This window comes from Delphinus delphis, chromosome 2 (genome assembly GCF_949987515.2).
Source record: "Delphinus delphis chromosome 2, mDelDel1.2, whole genome shotgun sequence".
Lineage (NCBI taxonomy): Eukaryota > Metazoa > Chordata > Mammalia > Artiodactyla > Delphinidae > Delphinus > Delphinus delphis.
Genome location: NC_082684.1, coordinates 87,305,183 through 87,322,877, shown reverse-complemented (window position 1 = coordinate 87,322,877; position 17,695 = coordinate 87,305,183). Strand labels below are relative to the sequence as shown.

The 17,695-nt window shown below is 40.0% G+C and overlaps 1 protein-coding gene across 4 annotated transcripts in view; it reads right to left on the bottom strand.

The window, feature by feature from the left end:
- WDR76 (WD repeat domain 76) overlaps nt 1-17,695 on the bottom strand; it is a 63,259-nt gene that overhangs the window by 32,935 nt on the left and 12,629 nt on the right. For all 4 annotated transcript variants that reach the window (XM_060005144.1, XM_060005141.1, XM_060005142.1 and 1 more), the window contains exons 3-4: nt 15,593-15,685; nt 14,242-14,297 (exon numbers count right to left, since the gene is read on the bottom strand). In XM_060005144.1, the coding sequence (XP_059861127.1) occupies nt 14,242-14,297; nt 15,593-15,685 (149 nt within the window). The remainder of the gene's footprint in view (nt 1-14,241; nt 14,298-15,592; nt 15,686-17,695) is intronic.

The following is a 17,695-nucleotide window of genomic DNA, read 5'->3' as shown; positions in this document are numbered from 1 at the left end:
TCTGGCTGGTCCTGAGTCATATCCATTGTAATAAACAGCACAAGGTGAGTGGTGCTCTTGAGAACCTTCTGTGATTACTACTCACACCTTTTCCAAGGACACTTTCTTAAAAGGACCAACAAGCATCCAGTTTACTCAGATATAATCCCAGATTCATGGAGTTGCTGCTGACCAGATTACACCTGTATCACTAAGACTGGAGTTTCCAGACAAAAAGACAAGATGGCACAGTAGAAGGAACTGAGCTCACCTCTTCTTACATAATCACCAAAATCACAGCTAACTGCTGAACAACCATCAACAAAAACACGCTGGAAGCTACAAAAAGATACCCTACATCCAAAGACAAAGAAGAAGCCACAAGGAGCTGGTACAAGGGGCACAATCACAATAAAATCAAATCCCATATCTGCCAGGTGGATGACTAACAAACTGGAAAATAATTATACCACAGGAGGGAGAACCCCACATCAGCATCTACAGCCTGGGTTTCTGGCAATGGGAGAAGAAGCCCCCAGAGAACCTGGTTTTGAAGGCCAGTTTGATCACAGGAATTCCACAGGACTGGGGAAACACAAATTCCACTCTTGGAGGGCACACACAAGGTCTCATGTGCACCAGGACTCAGGGAAAAAAGCAGTGACCTCATAAGAGACTGTGCCAGACCTACCTGCCAATAATGGAGGGTCTCCATTGGAGGCAGGGGTGGCTGTGGCTCACTGCAGGGACAAAGACACTGGCAGCAGTAGTTCTGGGGAGTACTCATCAGTGTGAGCCTTCCTGGAGGCCACCAATTTCTCACCAAGACCTGGCCCCACCCAACAACCTGAAGCTTCCATTACTGGGACACCATGGCCAAACAACCAACAAGGTGGGACACAGCCCCACCCATCAGCAGACAGGCTACTTAAAGTCTTCCCGACCACACAGCTGCCCACTAAACACACAGCATGACCCAGCCCTGCCCAACAGAGGGACAAGACCCAGCTCCACACCCCAGTGGGCAGTAACCAGTCCCTCCCACCAGAAAGCCTGCACAAGCCTCTTAGACAGCCTCATCCACCAGGGAGCAGGCAGAATAAGGAAGAAGAAATACAACCCTGTAACCTGCATAATGGACACCGCAATCACAGGAAGTTAGACAAAATGAGACAGCAGAGAAACATATCCCACACTAAGGAACATGATAAAAGCCCAGAAGAACAGTTAAATGAAGTGGAGAATGGCAATCTACCTGAAAAAGAATTCAGAGTAATGATAGTGTAGATGATCCAAGATCTCAGAAAAAGAATGGAGGTACAGATTCAGAAGATACAAGAAATGTTTAATGAAGAGCTAGAAGAACTAAACAACAAACAAACAGAGATGGACAATACAATAACTGAAATGAAAAATACACTAGAAGAGGGCTTCCCTGGTGGCGCAGTGGTTGAGAGTCCGCCTGCCGATGCAGGGGACACGGGTTCGTGCCCCAGTCTGGGAAGATACCACATGCCGCAGAGCGGCTAGGTCCGTGAGCCATGGCCGCTGAGCCTGCATGTCCAGAGCCTGTGCTCCGCAACGGAAGAGGCCACAACAGTGAGAGGCCCAGGTACAGGAAAAAAAAAAAAAAAACTAGAAGGAAGCACCAACAGAATAACTGAGGCAGAAGAAAGAATGAGCGAGCTAGAAGAAAGAATGGTGGAAATCACTGCTGCAGAATAAAATAAAAAGAAATGAGGAAAGATGGTGGAGGAGTTAAGACGTGGAGATCACCTTCCTCCCCACAAATACATCAAAACTACATCTACGTGTGGAACAATTCCTATAGAACACATACTGAATGCTGGCAGAAGACCTCAGACTTCCCAAAAGGCAAGAAACTCCCCACATACCTGGGTAGGGCAAAAGAAAAAAGGAAAAGCAAAGACAAAAGAATAGGGATGGGACCTGTACCTCTGGGAGGGAGCTGTGAAGGAGGAAAAGTTTCCACACACTAGGAAGCCCCTTCACTGGTGGGGATTGGCGGGGGTGGAAGTTTCGGAGCCACGGAGGAGAGCAGAGCAACAGGGGTGGAGAGGGCAAAGCGGAGAGATTCCTGCACAGAGGATTGGTGCCGACAGTACTCACCAGCCTGAGAGGCTTGTCGGCTCACACACCGGGGTGGGTGGGGGCTGGGAGCTGAGGCTCGGACTTCAGAGTTAAGATCCCAAGGAGAGAACTAGGGTTGGCTGTGTGAACACAGCCTGAAGGGGGATAGTGCACCACAGCTAGCCGGAAGGGAGTCTGGGAAAAAATCTGGACCTGCCTAAAAGGCAAGAGACCATTGTTTCAGGGTGCGCGAGGAGAGATGATTCAGAGCACCGCCTAAACAAGCTCCAGAGACAGGTGCGAGCCGCAGCTATCAGCAGGGACACCAGAGACAGGCATGAAATGCTAAGGCTGCTGCTTCAGCCATCAGGAAGCCTGTGTGCAAACACAGGTCACTATCCATACCTCCCCTCCTGGGAGCCTGTGCAGCCCGCCACTGTAGGGTCCCATGATCCAGGGACAATTTCCATGGAAGAACACATGGCATGCCTCACGCTGTTGCAACGTCACACCGGCCTCTGCCACCACAGGCTCTCCCTGCATTCCGTACCACTCCCTCCCCCCAGTCTGAGTGAGCCAGAGCCCCCTAACCAGCCGCTCCTTTAACCCGTCCTGTCTGGGTGGAGAAGAGATGCCCTCAGGTAAGCTACACGCAGAGATGGGGCCAAATCCAAAGCTGAACCCCAGGAGCTGTGTGAACAAAGAAGAGAAAGGGAAATTTCTCCCAGCAGCCTCAGGAGCAACAGATTAAATCTTCACAGTCAACGTGATGTACTCGGTATCTGTGAAATGACAACGAATCATCCCAAAAATGACACAGTGGACTATGGGAGCAACTGTAGACTTGGGGTTTGCTTTCAGTATCTCACTTGTTTCTGGTTTTATGTTTCTCTTAGTTTAGTATTTACAGCTTATTATAACTGGTAGATTTGTTTACTGATTTTGTTGCCCTCTTCCTTTTTACATTTTATATAATTTTTTTCCCTTTTTCTCTTTTTGTGAGTGTGTATGTGTATGCTTCTTTGTGTGATTTTGTCTGTATAGCTTTGCTTTTGCCATTTGTCCTAGGGTTCTGACTGTCCGTTTTGTTTTTTGTTTTGTTTTGTTTTGTTTTGTTTTGTTGCGGTACGTGGGCCTCTCACTGTTGTGGCCTCTCCCGTTGCGGAGCACAAGGCTCTGGACACGCAGGCTCAGCAGCCATGGCTCACGGGCCCAGCTGCTCCGCGGCATGTGGGATCTTGCCAGACCAGGGCACGAACCCATGTCCCCTGCATCGGCAGGCGGACTCTCAACCACTGCACCAACAGGGAAGCCCCATTTTGTTTTTTAGTATACTTTTTAGCGCTTGCTATCATTGGTGGATTTGTTTTTTGGTTTGGTTGCTCTCTTCTTTCTCTCTCCTTTTTTTTAATTACTTTTTATTTTTTAATTTTTTTCTATTTTAATAACTTTATTTTACTTTATTTTTTTTTTCCTTTCTTTCATTCTTTTTCTTCTGACCCATGTGGCTGACAGGGTCTTGGTGCTCTGGCCGGATGTCAGTCCTGAGCCTCTGAGGTGGGAGAGCGGAGTTCAGGACACTGGTCCACCAAAGACCTCCCAGCCCCACGTAACATCAAACAACAAAAGCTCTCCCACAGATCTCCATCTCAACGTTAAGAACCAGTTCCACTCAACGAACAGCAAGCTACACTGCTGGACACCCTATGGCAAACAACTAGCAACACAGGAACACAACCCCACCCATTAGCAGAGAGGCTGCCTAAAATAATAATAAGGTCATGGACACCCCAAAACACACCACCGGATGTGGTCCTGCCCACCAGAAAGACAAGATCCAGCCTCATCCACCAGAACACAGGAACCAGTCCCCTCCACCAGGAAGCCTACACAACCCACTGAACCAACCTTACCCACTGGGGACAGACACCAAAAATAATGGGAACTATGAACCTGCAGCCTGTGAAAGGGAGACCACGAACAGTAAGTTGAGCCAAAATGAGAAGGCACAGAAATACAAAGCAGATGAAGGAACAAGGTAAAAACCCACCAGACAAAACAAATGAAGAGGAAACAGGTAGTCCACCTGAAAAAGAATTCAGAGTAATAATAATAAAGGTGATCCAAAATAATGGAAATAGAATGGAGAAATTACAAGAAATGTTTAACAAGGAACTAGAAGAACTAAAGAGCAAACGAACAAGGAAAAACACCACAATAAATATAATAAAAAAAACTCTGGAAGGAATCAATAGCAGAATAACTGAGGCAGAAGAATGGATAGGTGACCTGGAAGATAAAAGAGTGGAAATAACTACTGCAGAGCAGAATAAAGAGAAAAAACATCAAAAGAATTGAGGACAATCTCAGAGACCTCTGGGACAACATTAAACACACCAACATTTGAATTATACAGGTCCCAGAAGAAGAGAAAAAAAAAAGGGGACTGAGAAACTAATAAGAACCTGCTGTATAAAAAATAAAATAAAATTCAAAAATTCCCCCCCAAAAAATTAAATACGAAGAAAAAATATTAAAAGCAGCAAGGGAAAAGCAACAACATACAAGGGAATCCCCATAAGGTTAACAGCTGATCTTTCAGCAGAAACTCTGCAAGCCAGAAGGGAGTGGCATGGTATGATTAAAATGATGAAAGGGAAGAACCTACAACCAAGATTACTCTACCCAGCAAGGATCTCATTCAGATTCGAGGGAGAAATTAAAACCTTTACAAACAAGCAAAACCTAAGAGAATTCAGCACCACCAAACCAGCTCTACAACAAATGCTAAAGGAACTTCTCTCAACAGGAAACACAAGAGGAGGAAAAGACTTAAAATAACAAACACAAAACAATTTAAAAAATGGTAATAGGAACATACATATGGATAATTATGCTCCAAACAAAAGACATACACTAGCTGAATGGAAACAAAAACAAGACCCAAACATATGCTGTCTACAAGAACCCACTTCAGACCTACGGACACATACAGACTGAAAGTGAGGGGATGGAAAAATATATTCCATGTAAATGGAAATCAAAAGAAAGCTAGAGTAACAATTCTCATATCAGACAGACTTTAAAATAAAGACTATTACAAGAGACAAAGAAGGACACTACATAATGATCAAGGGATCAATCCAAGAAGAAGATATAACACTTGTAATTATTTATGCACCCAACATAGGAGCACCTCAATACATAAGGCAAATGCTAACAGCCATAAAAGGGGAAATTGACAGTAACACAATCATAGTAGGGGACTTTAACACCCCACTTTCACCAATGGAAAGATCATACAAAATGAAAATAAATAAGGAAACACAAGCTTTAAATGATACATTAAACAAGATGAACTTAATTGATATTTATAGGACATTCCATCCAAAAACAACAGATTACACTTTCTTCTCAAGTGCTCATCGAACATTCTCCAGGATAGATCACATCTTGGGTCACAAATCAAGCCTCACAAACTTAAGAAAATAAAAATTGTATCAAACATCATTTCCAACCACAACGCTGTAAGATTAGAAATCAATTAAACGAAAAAAAAGTATAAAAAAACACAAACAGGGGCTTCCCTAGTGGCGCAGTGGTTGAGAGTCCATCTGCCGATGCAGGGGACACGGGTTCATGCCCCAGTCCGGGAGGATCCCACATGCCGCGGAGCAGCTGGGCCCGTCAGCCATGGACGCTGAGCCTGCGCGTCCGGAGCCTGTGCTCCTCAACGGGAGAGGCCACAACAGTGAGAAGCCCGCGTATAGCAAAAAAAAAAAAAAAAAAAAACCCACAAACACATAGAGGCTAAACAATGCACTGCTAAATAACCAAGAGATCCTAAAGAAATCAAAGAATAAAGAAAAGAATACACAGTAACAAATGACAATGAAAACATGATGACCCAAAACCTATGGGACACAAAAAAAGCACTTCTGTAGGGAACTTTATAGCAATTCAATCTCACCTCAAGAAACAACAAAAAACTCAAATAAACAATCTAAACTTACACCTAAAGCAACTAGAGTAAGAAGAACAAAAAAAAACCCAAATTTAGCAAAAGGAAAGAAATCATAAAGATCAGATCAGAAATAAATAAAAAAGAAATGAAGTAAACCATAGCAAAGATCAATAAAACTAAAAGCTGATTCTTTGAGAAGATAAACAAAATTGAAAAAGCATTAGCCAGACACATCAAGAAGAAAAGGGAGAAGACTCAAATCAACAGAATTAGAAATGAAAAAGGAGAAGTAACAACTGACACTGAAGAAATACAAAGGATCATGAGAGATTACTACAAGCAACTATATGCCAATAAAATGGACAACCTGGAAGAAATGGACAAATTCTTAGAAAAGCACAACCTTCTGAGACTGAACCAGGAAGAAATAGAAAATATGAACAGATGAATCACAAGCACTGAAATTGAAATTGTGATTAAAAATCTTCCAGCAAATAAAGGCCCAGGAGGGACTTCACTGGTGGAGCAGTGGTTAAGAATCCGCCTGCCAATGCAGGGGACATGGGTTCAAGCCCTGGTCCGGGAATATCCCACATGCCGCAGAGCAGCTAAGCCCGTGCACCACAACAACTGAGTCTGTACTCTAGAGTACATGAGCCACAACTACTGAGCCCACATGCCACAACTACTGGAGCCCACGCACCTAGAGCCTTTGCTCCACAACAAGAGAATCCACTGCAATGAGAAGCCCGCACACCGCAGCACAGAGTAGCCCCTACTCGCCAAAACTAAAGAAAGCCCGCACGCAGCAACGAAGACCAAACACAACCAAAAATAAATAAATAAACAAACAAACAAACTAAAGGCCGAGGACCAGATGGCTTCACAGACGAATTCTACCAAACATTTAGAGAAGAGCTAACATCTATCCTTCTCAAACTCTTCCAAAATACAGCAGAGGGAGGAACACTTCCAAACTCATTCTACAAGGCAACCATCACCCTGATACCAAAACCAGACAAGGATGACACAAAAAAAGAAAACTACAGGCCAATATCACTGATGAACATAGATGCAAAAATCCTTAACAAAATACTAGCAAACAGTTTGTCCTATAGTTTCTTAACTATAAATGAAAAATGGATCTTGAAAATTACACATATTGGTTTTTTCACTTGATATGTCTGATTTTTGCTCCTCCAAAAAAAAAAAATACTAGCAAACAGAATTCAACAGCACATTAAAAGAATCATACACCAAGGGCTTCCCTGGTGGTGCAGTGGTTGAGAATCTGCCTGCCAATGCAGGGGACACGGGCTCGAGACCTGGTCTGGGAGGATCCCACATGTCGTGGAGCAACTGGGCCCGTGAGCCACAACTACTGAGCCTGTGAGTCTGGAGTGTGTGCTCCTCAACAAGAGAGGCTTTGACAGTGAGAGGCCCGCACACCGTGATGAAGAGTGGCACCCACTTCCCACAACTAGAGAAAGCCCTCGCACAAAAATGAAGACCTAACACAGCCAAAAATTAATTAATTAATTTAAAAAAAAAAGAATCATACACCATGATCAAGTGGGTTTTATCCCCGGAAGGCAAGGATTCTTCAATATACACAAATCAATCAGTGTAATAAACCATATTAACAAATTCAGGGAGAACAACCATATGATCATCTTAATAGATGCAGAAAAAGTTTTCAACAAAATTCAGCACCCATTTATGATAAAAACCCTCCAGAATGTAGGCACAGAGGGAACTTACCTCAACATAATAAAGGCCATATATGACAAACCCACAGCCAACATTGTTCTCAATGGTGAAAAACTGAAACCATTTCCACTAAGATCAGGAACCAGACAAGACTGCCCACTCTCACCACTATTATTCAACATAGTTTTGAAAGTTTTAGCCACAGCAATCAGAGAAGAAAAAGAAATAAAAGGAATCCAAATCGGAAAAGAAGAAGTAAAACTGTCACTGTTTGCAGATGACGCAATACTATACATAGAGATGGTGAGATATACCATGCTCTTGGATTGGAAGAATCAATATTGTGAAAATGACTATTCTACCCAAAGCAATCTACAGATTCAATGCAATGCCTATCAAATTACCAATGGCATTTTTCACAGAACTAGAACAAAAAATCTTAAAATTTGTATGGACACACAGAAGACCCTGAATAGCCAAAGCAATCTTGAGGAAGAAAAGTGGAGCTGGAGGAATCAGACTCCCAGACATCAGACTATACTACAAACCTACAGTAATCAAGACAGTATGGTACTGGCACAAAAACAGAAATATAGATCAATGGAACAGGATAGAAAGCTCAGAGATAAACCCACGCACATATGATCACCTTATTTTTGATAAAGGAGGCAAGAATATATAATGGAGAAAAGACAGCCTCTTCAATAAGTGGTGCTGGGAAAACTGGACAGCTACATGTAAAAGAATGAAATTAGAACACTTCCTAACACCATACACAAAAATAAACTCAAAATGGATTAAAGACCTAAACGTAAGACCAGATACTATAAAACTCTTAGAGGAAAACATAGGAAAAACACTGACGTAAACCACAGCAAGATCTTTTTGACTCACCTCCTAGAGTAATGAAAATAAAATCAAAAATAAGCAAATGGGGGTTCCCTAGTGGCGCAGTTGTTGAGAGTCCGCCTGCCAATGCAGGGGACACGGGTTCATGCCCCAGTCTGGGAGGATCCCACATGTCACAGAGCGGCTGGGCCCGTGAGCCATGGCTGCTGAGCCTGCGCATCCGGAGCCTGTGCTCTGCAATGGGAGAGGCCACAGCAGTGAGAGGCCCGCGTACCACAAAAAAAAAAAAAAAAAAAAAAGGGACCTAATTAAACTTAAAAGCTTTTGCACAGCAAAGGAAACCATAAACAAGACGAAAAGACAACCCTCAGAATGGGAGAAAATATTTGCAAATGAAGCAACTGACAAAGGATTAATCTCCAAAATATACAAGCAGCTCATGCACCTCAATATCAAAACAACAAATAACCCAATCCAAAAATGGGCAGAAGACCTAAATAGACATTTCTCCAAAGAAGACATACAGATGGCCAAGAGGCACATGAAAAGATAATCAACATCACTAATCATTAGAGAAATGCAAATCAAAACTACAATGAGGTATCACCTCATACCAGTGAAAACGGCCATCATCAAAAAATCTACAAACAATAAATGCCGGAGAGGGTGCAGAGAAAAGGGAACCCTCTTGAACTGTTGGTGAGAATGTAAATTGATACAGCCACTATGGAGAACAGTATGGAGCTTCCTTAAAAAACTAAAAACAGAACTACCATATGACCCAACAATCCCCCTACTGGGCATATACCCTGAGAAAACCATAATTCAAAATGACACATGTTCCCCAATGTTCACTGCAGCACTATTTACAACAGCCAAGACATGAGAACAACCTAAATGTCCAATGACAGATGAGTGGATAAAGAAGATGTGGTACATATATACAATGGAATATTACTCAACCATAAAAAGGAACAAAATTGGGTCATTTGTAGAGATGTGGATGGACCTAGAGTCTGTCATACAGAGTGAAGTCAGAGAAAAACAAATATCATATATTAATGCATAAATGTGGAATATAGAAAAATGCTACAGATGAACCTATTTCCAGGGCAGGAATAGTGACGCAGACGTAGAGAACGAACATGTGGATGTGGCGGGGGTGGGGGGGAGGATGGGATGAACTGGGAGATTAGGATTGACATATATACACTACAATGTGTAAAACAGATAGCTAGTGGGAACCTGATGTATAGCACAGGGAACTAAGCTTGGTGCTCTGTGATGACCTAGATGGGTGGGATGGGGAGGTGGGGGGTGGGAGGGAGGTCCAAGAGGGAGGGAATATATGTGTACATATAGTTGATTCACTTCGTTGTACAGCAGAAACTAACACAACATTGTAAAGCAATTATACTCCAATTTAAAAAATAAAAGAGGGGACTCACTACAGATCCTATGGACATTAAAAAGGTAATAAAGGAATAATATGAACAACTCAATGCCCACATATTTGAAAACCTAGATAAAATGGACCAATTCCTTGAAACATACACTTTGCCAAAACTCATACAAGAAACAATTTGAAAAGGTCTGTATTTATTAAAGAAATTGAACTAGTAATTAATAACCTTCCAAAACAGAAAGCATCAGGCTGATACGGGTGCACTAGTGAGTTCTACCACACATTGAAGGGAAAAATTAAACCAATTCTCTACAATCTTTTTCAGAGGACAGAAGCAGAGGGAATACTACCTAACTCATTCTATGAGGCTAACATTACTGTGATATCAAAACCAGACAGACATTACAAGAACAGTAAACTATAGATCAATATCTCTCATGAGCCGAGATGCAAAAAACCTCAACAGAATATTAGTAAATTGAATCCAACAATGTATAAAATGTATTATAAACCACAACCAACTGGAATATATCCCAGGTATGCAACACTAGCTCAACACACAAAAATCAATTAATGTAATCCACCCATCAACAGGCTGAGAAAAAAAATTGCATGATCTTACCAATAAATGCAGGAAAAGCATTTGGGAAATCCCAGCACCCATTCAGAATAAAAATTCTCAGTAAACTGAAAATAGAGGGGAACTTCCTCAACGAAATAAAATCTACAAAAAACCCTATAGCTAACATAATATTTAGTGGTGAGAAATGCCAAGCTTTCCCACTGAGATCAGGTACAAGGCAAGAATGTCCTCTCTCAGCACTCCTTACCAATACTGTCGGACTTCCCTGGTAGCGCAGTGGTTGAGAATCCACCTGCCAATGCAGGGGACATAGGTTCGAGCCCTGGTCCAGGAAGATCCCACATGCCGCGGAGCAACTAAGCCCATGCGCCACAACTACTGAGCCTGCACTCTAGAGCCCGCGAGCCACAACTACTGAGACCACATTCCACAAGTACTGAAGCCCGTGCACCTAGAGCCCGTGCTCCACAACAAGAGAAGCCACCGCAATGAGAAGCCCGCCTATCACAAGGAAGAGTAACCCCCTCTCGCCGCAACTAGAGAAAGCCTGCGCGCAGCAACGAAGACCCAACACAGCCAAAAATTAATTAATTAATTAATTAACTAACAACAAAAAAAAAATCGCACTGTGCTGAAAGTTCTAGCTAATGCAATAATAGAAGAAAAGGAAATAAATGGTATAAAGATTGGGAAGAAAGAAATAAAACTGTATTTGTTCACAAATGACATGATAGTCTATTTAGAAAATTCTAAAGAATGGATAAAAATATTCCTGGAAGTAATAAGTGATTATAGCAAGGTTGTAGAATACCGGGTTAAAATACAAAAGTCAACTGATTTCCTATATACCAGCAAGAAACAAGTGAAATTTGAAATTTAAAATACAACCCATTTAAATTATAAAGCAAAAAAAAACCACTTCGGCATAAATCTAAGAAAATATTTATAAGATTTATATGAGGAAAACTACAAAACTCTGATGATAGAAATCATAGAACTAAATAAATGGAGAGATTATCCATGTTCTTTGACAAGAAGACATATTGTCAAGATGTCAGTTCTTCCCAACTTAATCTATAGATTCAAAGCAATCCCAATCAAAATCCCAGCAAGTTATTTTGCAGATATTGACAAACTGATTCTACAGTTTATACAGGGAGGCAAAAGACACAGAAGAACTAACACAATATTTAAGGAGAAGAACAAAGTTAGAGGACTGACTACCCAATGTCAAAACTTACTTTAAAGCCATAATAAGCAAAACAGTGAGATATTGACAAAAGAAACAATTCAACTGTCCATCAACATAGCACATTCATACAGAAGAAAACACATGATGAAGTAAAGCTGTACACATCAACATGAATGAATTTTAAAACATAAAGATATAAAAATGAGCAAAATAAAATCACAGAATATAAAAAGGGCACATTATATGTCAATATAAAAAACAGGACAAAATAAGCAAAATACTGTTTAACTATACATTCACAGGTGGTAAAACTATAAATAAATGCAAGGAGTGATTATCACAGAATTCAGCATAATGGACTTCCTTGACAGTCCCGTGGTTAAGAATCAGCCTTCCAATGCAGGGGATGCGGGTTTGATCCTTGGTCAGGGAACGAAGATCCCACAGGCTGCGGGGCTACTAAGCCCGCATGCTCTAGAGTCCACGCACCGCAACTACAGAGAAGCCCACGCACTGCAACGAAAGATCCCGTGTGCCACAACTAAGACCCCACACAGCCAAATAAATAAATAAATAAGAATTCACATAATGACTGTTATCTGGAGGGAGGGCCTTAAGAGGTACTATAAATTTCTATTGACCTGGATGGCAAGTACATGGATGGGTGCTTGAATTACTATTATTTTTTCAACTATACAAATACTTCATATGTGGGGATTTCCCTGGTGGCACAGTGATTAAGAATCCGCCTGCCAATACAGGGGACACAGGTTCGATCCCTGGTCTGGGAAGATCCCACATGCCACGGAGCAACTAAGCCCATGTGCCACAACTACTGAGCCTGCACTCTAGAGCCCACTTGCCACAACTACTGAAGCCCGTGTGCCTAGAGCCAGTGCGCCACAACAAGAGAACCCACTGCAATGAGAAGCCTGTGCACCACAACAAAGAGTAGCCCCTGCTCGCTGCAACTAGAGAAAGCCCACACCCACAGCAACGCAGACCCAATGCAGCCAAAAATAAATAATAATTTTTTTAAAAAATAAATTGATTAATAAAAAAATACTTCACATGTACTTCTTTGTATGTATAATATATTTAGTAATTTTTAAAAACTTAAACCCCTCCAGATTGGCATAATGCCAACTTTACAGATAAGGAAAGAAAATTACATAAATTGTCCAAAGTTAATACCATAGCTATAAGTTGCTGAATTGAAACTTGAAATCATGTTTGCCAAATTTCAAAAGCTATGCTCTTTCCTCTATATTACATAACTTCTGCTCTATCTACTGGATACTAATACTTATACAACTACTAAGTGCTGGAATTCTGTGACTTAGGTGAGAAAAACACCATTAATCTTTGCTAATAAGGCTTCCCTGGTGGTGCAGTGGTTGAGAGTCCGCCTGCCGATGCAGGGGACATGAGTTCGTGCCCCGGTCCGGGAGGGTCCCACATGCCATGGAGCGGCTGGGCCCGTGAGCCATGGCCGCTGAGCCTGCGCGTCCGGAGCCTGTGCTCCGCGGCAGGAGACGCCACAGCAGTGAGAGGCCCCCGTACCGCAAAAAAAAAAAAAATCTTTGCTAATAAAAAATATGCAAATATAAGCTAATGACCAATTGACGACAGAACCGGTGCTATTATCTTCCAGTGTTAATGATGTTCCTCCTGTAACAATTTTCCACACTCGCGGATACCTGGTCATAATTAAAGGTTTAGCTTTTCTCAAGCTAGCTAACCTGCATGAGAATCAAACCAATTAAATGATGCTACATTTCATTAGCATCTAGCACTAAAAAAATGGTCTACTGATGCCAAGATTTTCAGTTTCTTCTCTTATACATAAGCCCTGCTAAAATGAAGAGGAGAGAACTTAACCTAAGGAATCCTGGAGTTCAAATCCTGAAGCTTCCACTTAAGAACTACTTTGACCTTGAGCAAATTATCAGTACTTTACCTCTTTGAGCCTGTTTTCTATCCCACAAAATTTTTGCCAGAAATAAATGAGATAATGCAGTATAAAAATTTTAGGTCACTGCACTGTATTTCACAGATGTGCAACAAATGCTCATTTCCTTCCTTTATTCTAGGAATGGGAAAGAAAAAACAAATTGAGAAGCAAAAAGACAGCCAGAAAAATAAAGTAGAAGAATCTTTAAGAACAGTTTCTCAGGCAAAAATAAGAACAATTTAGTGGTAATAAAGATTTCCCTCCATTAGCAGCAGTAATAAATATAAACAAAATTCAGCTCTCAAGATTCTATTTCCTGTATAGTCCTTTGATGAAGATGAGAACTCTACAGTTATTAAAAGGTAGCATTCCCTCAGAGTTCCTATAAAGGATTAAGATTAAATTACAGAGTTTCTGATCTGCTATTTATTTTACTATGTTGAACCAGTTTTTCAAATTATAAAACAACTCAGCAATATATCATGGTACAGGAAATGTAAACCAAATCTTTTACCTTTTGGATTCAGGAGGCTGTCTCTTCTTTATCATTTCACGGAGTCTTGCAGCTGACTGCAAAATACACAAAACATACACATGTAAAAAAACACTATCTTATAACTACATAGCTTACCTTCTAAAATATTAGGTATCTGCTACTGTTTCCACACTAAACCAAGATCTATATAGCAACTAAAGAACCGTGAGATATGATACCTGTTCTTCTAGTAGACGTGAGGCAAATACACTATCAATAATAAAGACAAGTATATAATACTATCTAATGTACTGACATTCTGATACCTTGGACCAAGTTGCTAACAAGTTTACATCATTAAACATTAAACATTTATCAAATATACTACAAATTTAAAAGTTTAAATTCTACTACAGGCAATCCTACTTTGGTGTTTTCCAGAAAAGTTGCAGGTTATACTTCCACAAATCAAATCAGAATTTCTGTTAACTAAAATCAAAATCAGGGATACTTTTGTCTAAATTATGAATTTTCAACTGTTAGTGACTCAACAATTTAGTCCCTTATATTAACTCACCCTCCCTCCCCTCAAGATGCAAATACACACTGAATATTTAGGAATCTGGTATTCAGAGAAACCAAATAGTTATTTAATAAAGCCAAGGATTTAATGTATTTTGGGGGAAAACATCACATACCCTCCTAAACAGCTATTCTCTCATACATAGAAATTTTACCCCAGTGTGAAGACCTTCAGTGTAAATTATACCTTTAGTAATAATGATTATAAAACATTAGCATACTTCTGGCCACTTATCCTTAAAGTTTCCTATACAAAGCATACTCCCATATATTCTTTTTTTTTTTTTTTTTTGGCCTTGCCACACTGCATAAGGGATCTTAGTTCCCTGACCAGGGATTGAACCTGCACCCCCTGCAATGGAAGCTCGGAATCTTAACCATGGGACTTCCAGGAAAGTTCCTCGCATCTATTCTTAAAGTTTAAAAAAAAAGCCGTCCTCTCTCTCCTCTACCACACATCCCTTAACCCATCCCTCCCACTTCACCTTTAACCTTTAGTTAAAGCAACCTCTTGGAACATACCCTGTTTCTTTGAATCCAAGACAACTATTCATAAGACACCATTATCTTATGTACTACCAAAAAAGGGGTGAGGGGAAGCTGCCAGTTATAGTTTTAATATGCCAATTTCAAAAAAAAATGTCTTGGAATCAATAAAATATGGTAACCTCTTTCTATTAAGTGAAAATCTTGCTCCTAGCTTTACCCTCCCTCATTTGACACTATGAAACCTGATACTATGAGTATTTTATCAACCTACTGGCAAGAGGAATAGTATCTCAGTTTTAATTAGAAACTCCACACAAACCTCAGACAACTGAAGAGAAGCAAAAAAGTTTGCATTTTCTGATATGTTCTTCAGTCTCTTCTTTTCGTATGGTGACAATCCTGAAAAATCATCCTGTGAAATTACACCAAAAAGATTCTGTTACTTTATATAATCCATAGCAAAAGTGCCTCGCAAAACTAGTTGTTGCATTCTCCACATGTATATTTTCCTCCGAATTGCACCTACTCTAATTATTTTATGTTATCTTACCAAACAGGACATAATCTTTGCTGCATTGAATATTGAGATAAAGAGTCTGAGTTTGGGATAATCACAGAATATATGTATGGCTTCCCAATTAAGTAACAAGTGATCTGATGTCAGAAGTCAGGTGGTGTAACCTAATAGCACATTACTTCCTACTGGCCGTTAATTGTACTATTTCTCAAAGTTATCTTTTTATTAAACAAAACAAGAAAAAACTCAATAACAGAAATTTTAAAATTCATTGAAATGGTTAAAGAAATTCAGAAAAGAGAACAAAGAAACAGAAACACATGGGCAAAAAAGACAACTTTGAACTAGAAAATCTTGGAGGTCCAATATTCAACTAATAGTTGTAGGGGGAAAAAAGGAGCAGAGAAAACGGAGAGAAAATCATTAGATAAATAATACAAGAAAATTTCTCAAAACTGAAGAAATGAGTTACCAGATTAAAAGGGCCTGACATGTATGCAACACAGTGAATGAAAAAAGACCCAAGCCTAGGCACATCATCACAAAATTTCTCAGTTCCTGAGATGGGTGAGTTAAGAGAAGATCCCAAAAGCTTGCAGAGGGAAAAATAGACCACAAAGAACCAAGAATCAGAATGATACTAACTTCTCAATATTGAGGAAGCTAGAAAACAATGGAAGAATGTGTTAAAAATGGTAAGGAAAAATTATTTTCAACTTACAATTCTAAATCCAGTTAAGCCAGCAATCAAATAAAAAGCATAAAGACTTTTTCAGACATGCAAACTATCTTTCATACATCTGTTTTCAGGAAGTTACTATAAGCTGCACTTCACCAAAATGAGATAATAAACCAAGAAAGAGAAAGACAGGATCCAGGCTACAGAAGCTCCAACACAGGACAGATAAAAGATAAAAGAAATTTAAAGGAAAGCAGTAAAAAGAAGGCCAAGAAAGAGTAAAACAGTCCAGAAAGAAGTAGGAAGATGGAGGGCCCCAGAAAATATTTCATGAATAAAATATATATATACACATGAAGCCATTAGAATTATGTGATTTACATTGAGAGAAATTTTGCAACTCAGGTAAAGCTTGGACTATACGTAATAAGGATCTAGGAAGGGAAAACATGGGGTGGGGGGAGAAGGGGACAGCACACATGTTTAAACTTCACTTTCCATAGTAAGTCAATAGATAATGTGGGGGAGAAAAGCTAAAATGGCTTAAAGTGCAATTTGTCTGTTGAGCAGCAACCACAAATAGAGAGGTATGTGACAGAAAATTGTTGGCTGTTTTGATTTGTTCCTGTGTATACATGTGTGTACATATGGAATTACCTCTATGTAAGATACATATACACACACACGTGGAATTATATGATGTAAACACATATGTACATGCATCAATTTGACCAAAATAAAGATTTTTCTCACACACACATAAAATAACAGTGGCAGCAAAGGTTATTTTGACATTGCCTTTAAAATTGCTTCTCAGAGAAAAACATCACCACCATCATCATCAAGAACTTCCTAAGAATCTATTTCAAAATGGTGCATTTGGAGATCAAAGAAACAAATTTAAATGATTCTACTTACCACAGGAAAAATTAAGAAAATTAACAAAAATCATCAGACATTTTTTTGAGGTATGTGTAATTCAAACTATTCTCACCCATTACGCACCCCTCAAAAACTTGCAACATCAAACACTGAGCAAAGAATATCAGACAAAGTGGGCTGTCAAAGTAAATATATTATAGAAAATAGATATCTTTTTAATTCCATTATCTCGACACTTGAGAAGTTACTGCATCTATAAAACAGGAAAAGAAATGCTATCTTTAAAAAAACGAAAGAAGGAAAATAACTTGAATTAAAAATATGCTTGGGGGCTTCCCTGGTGG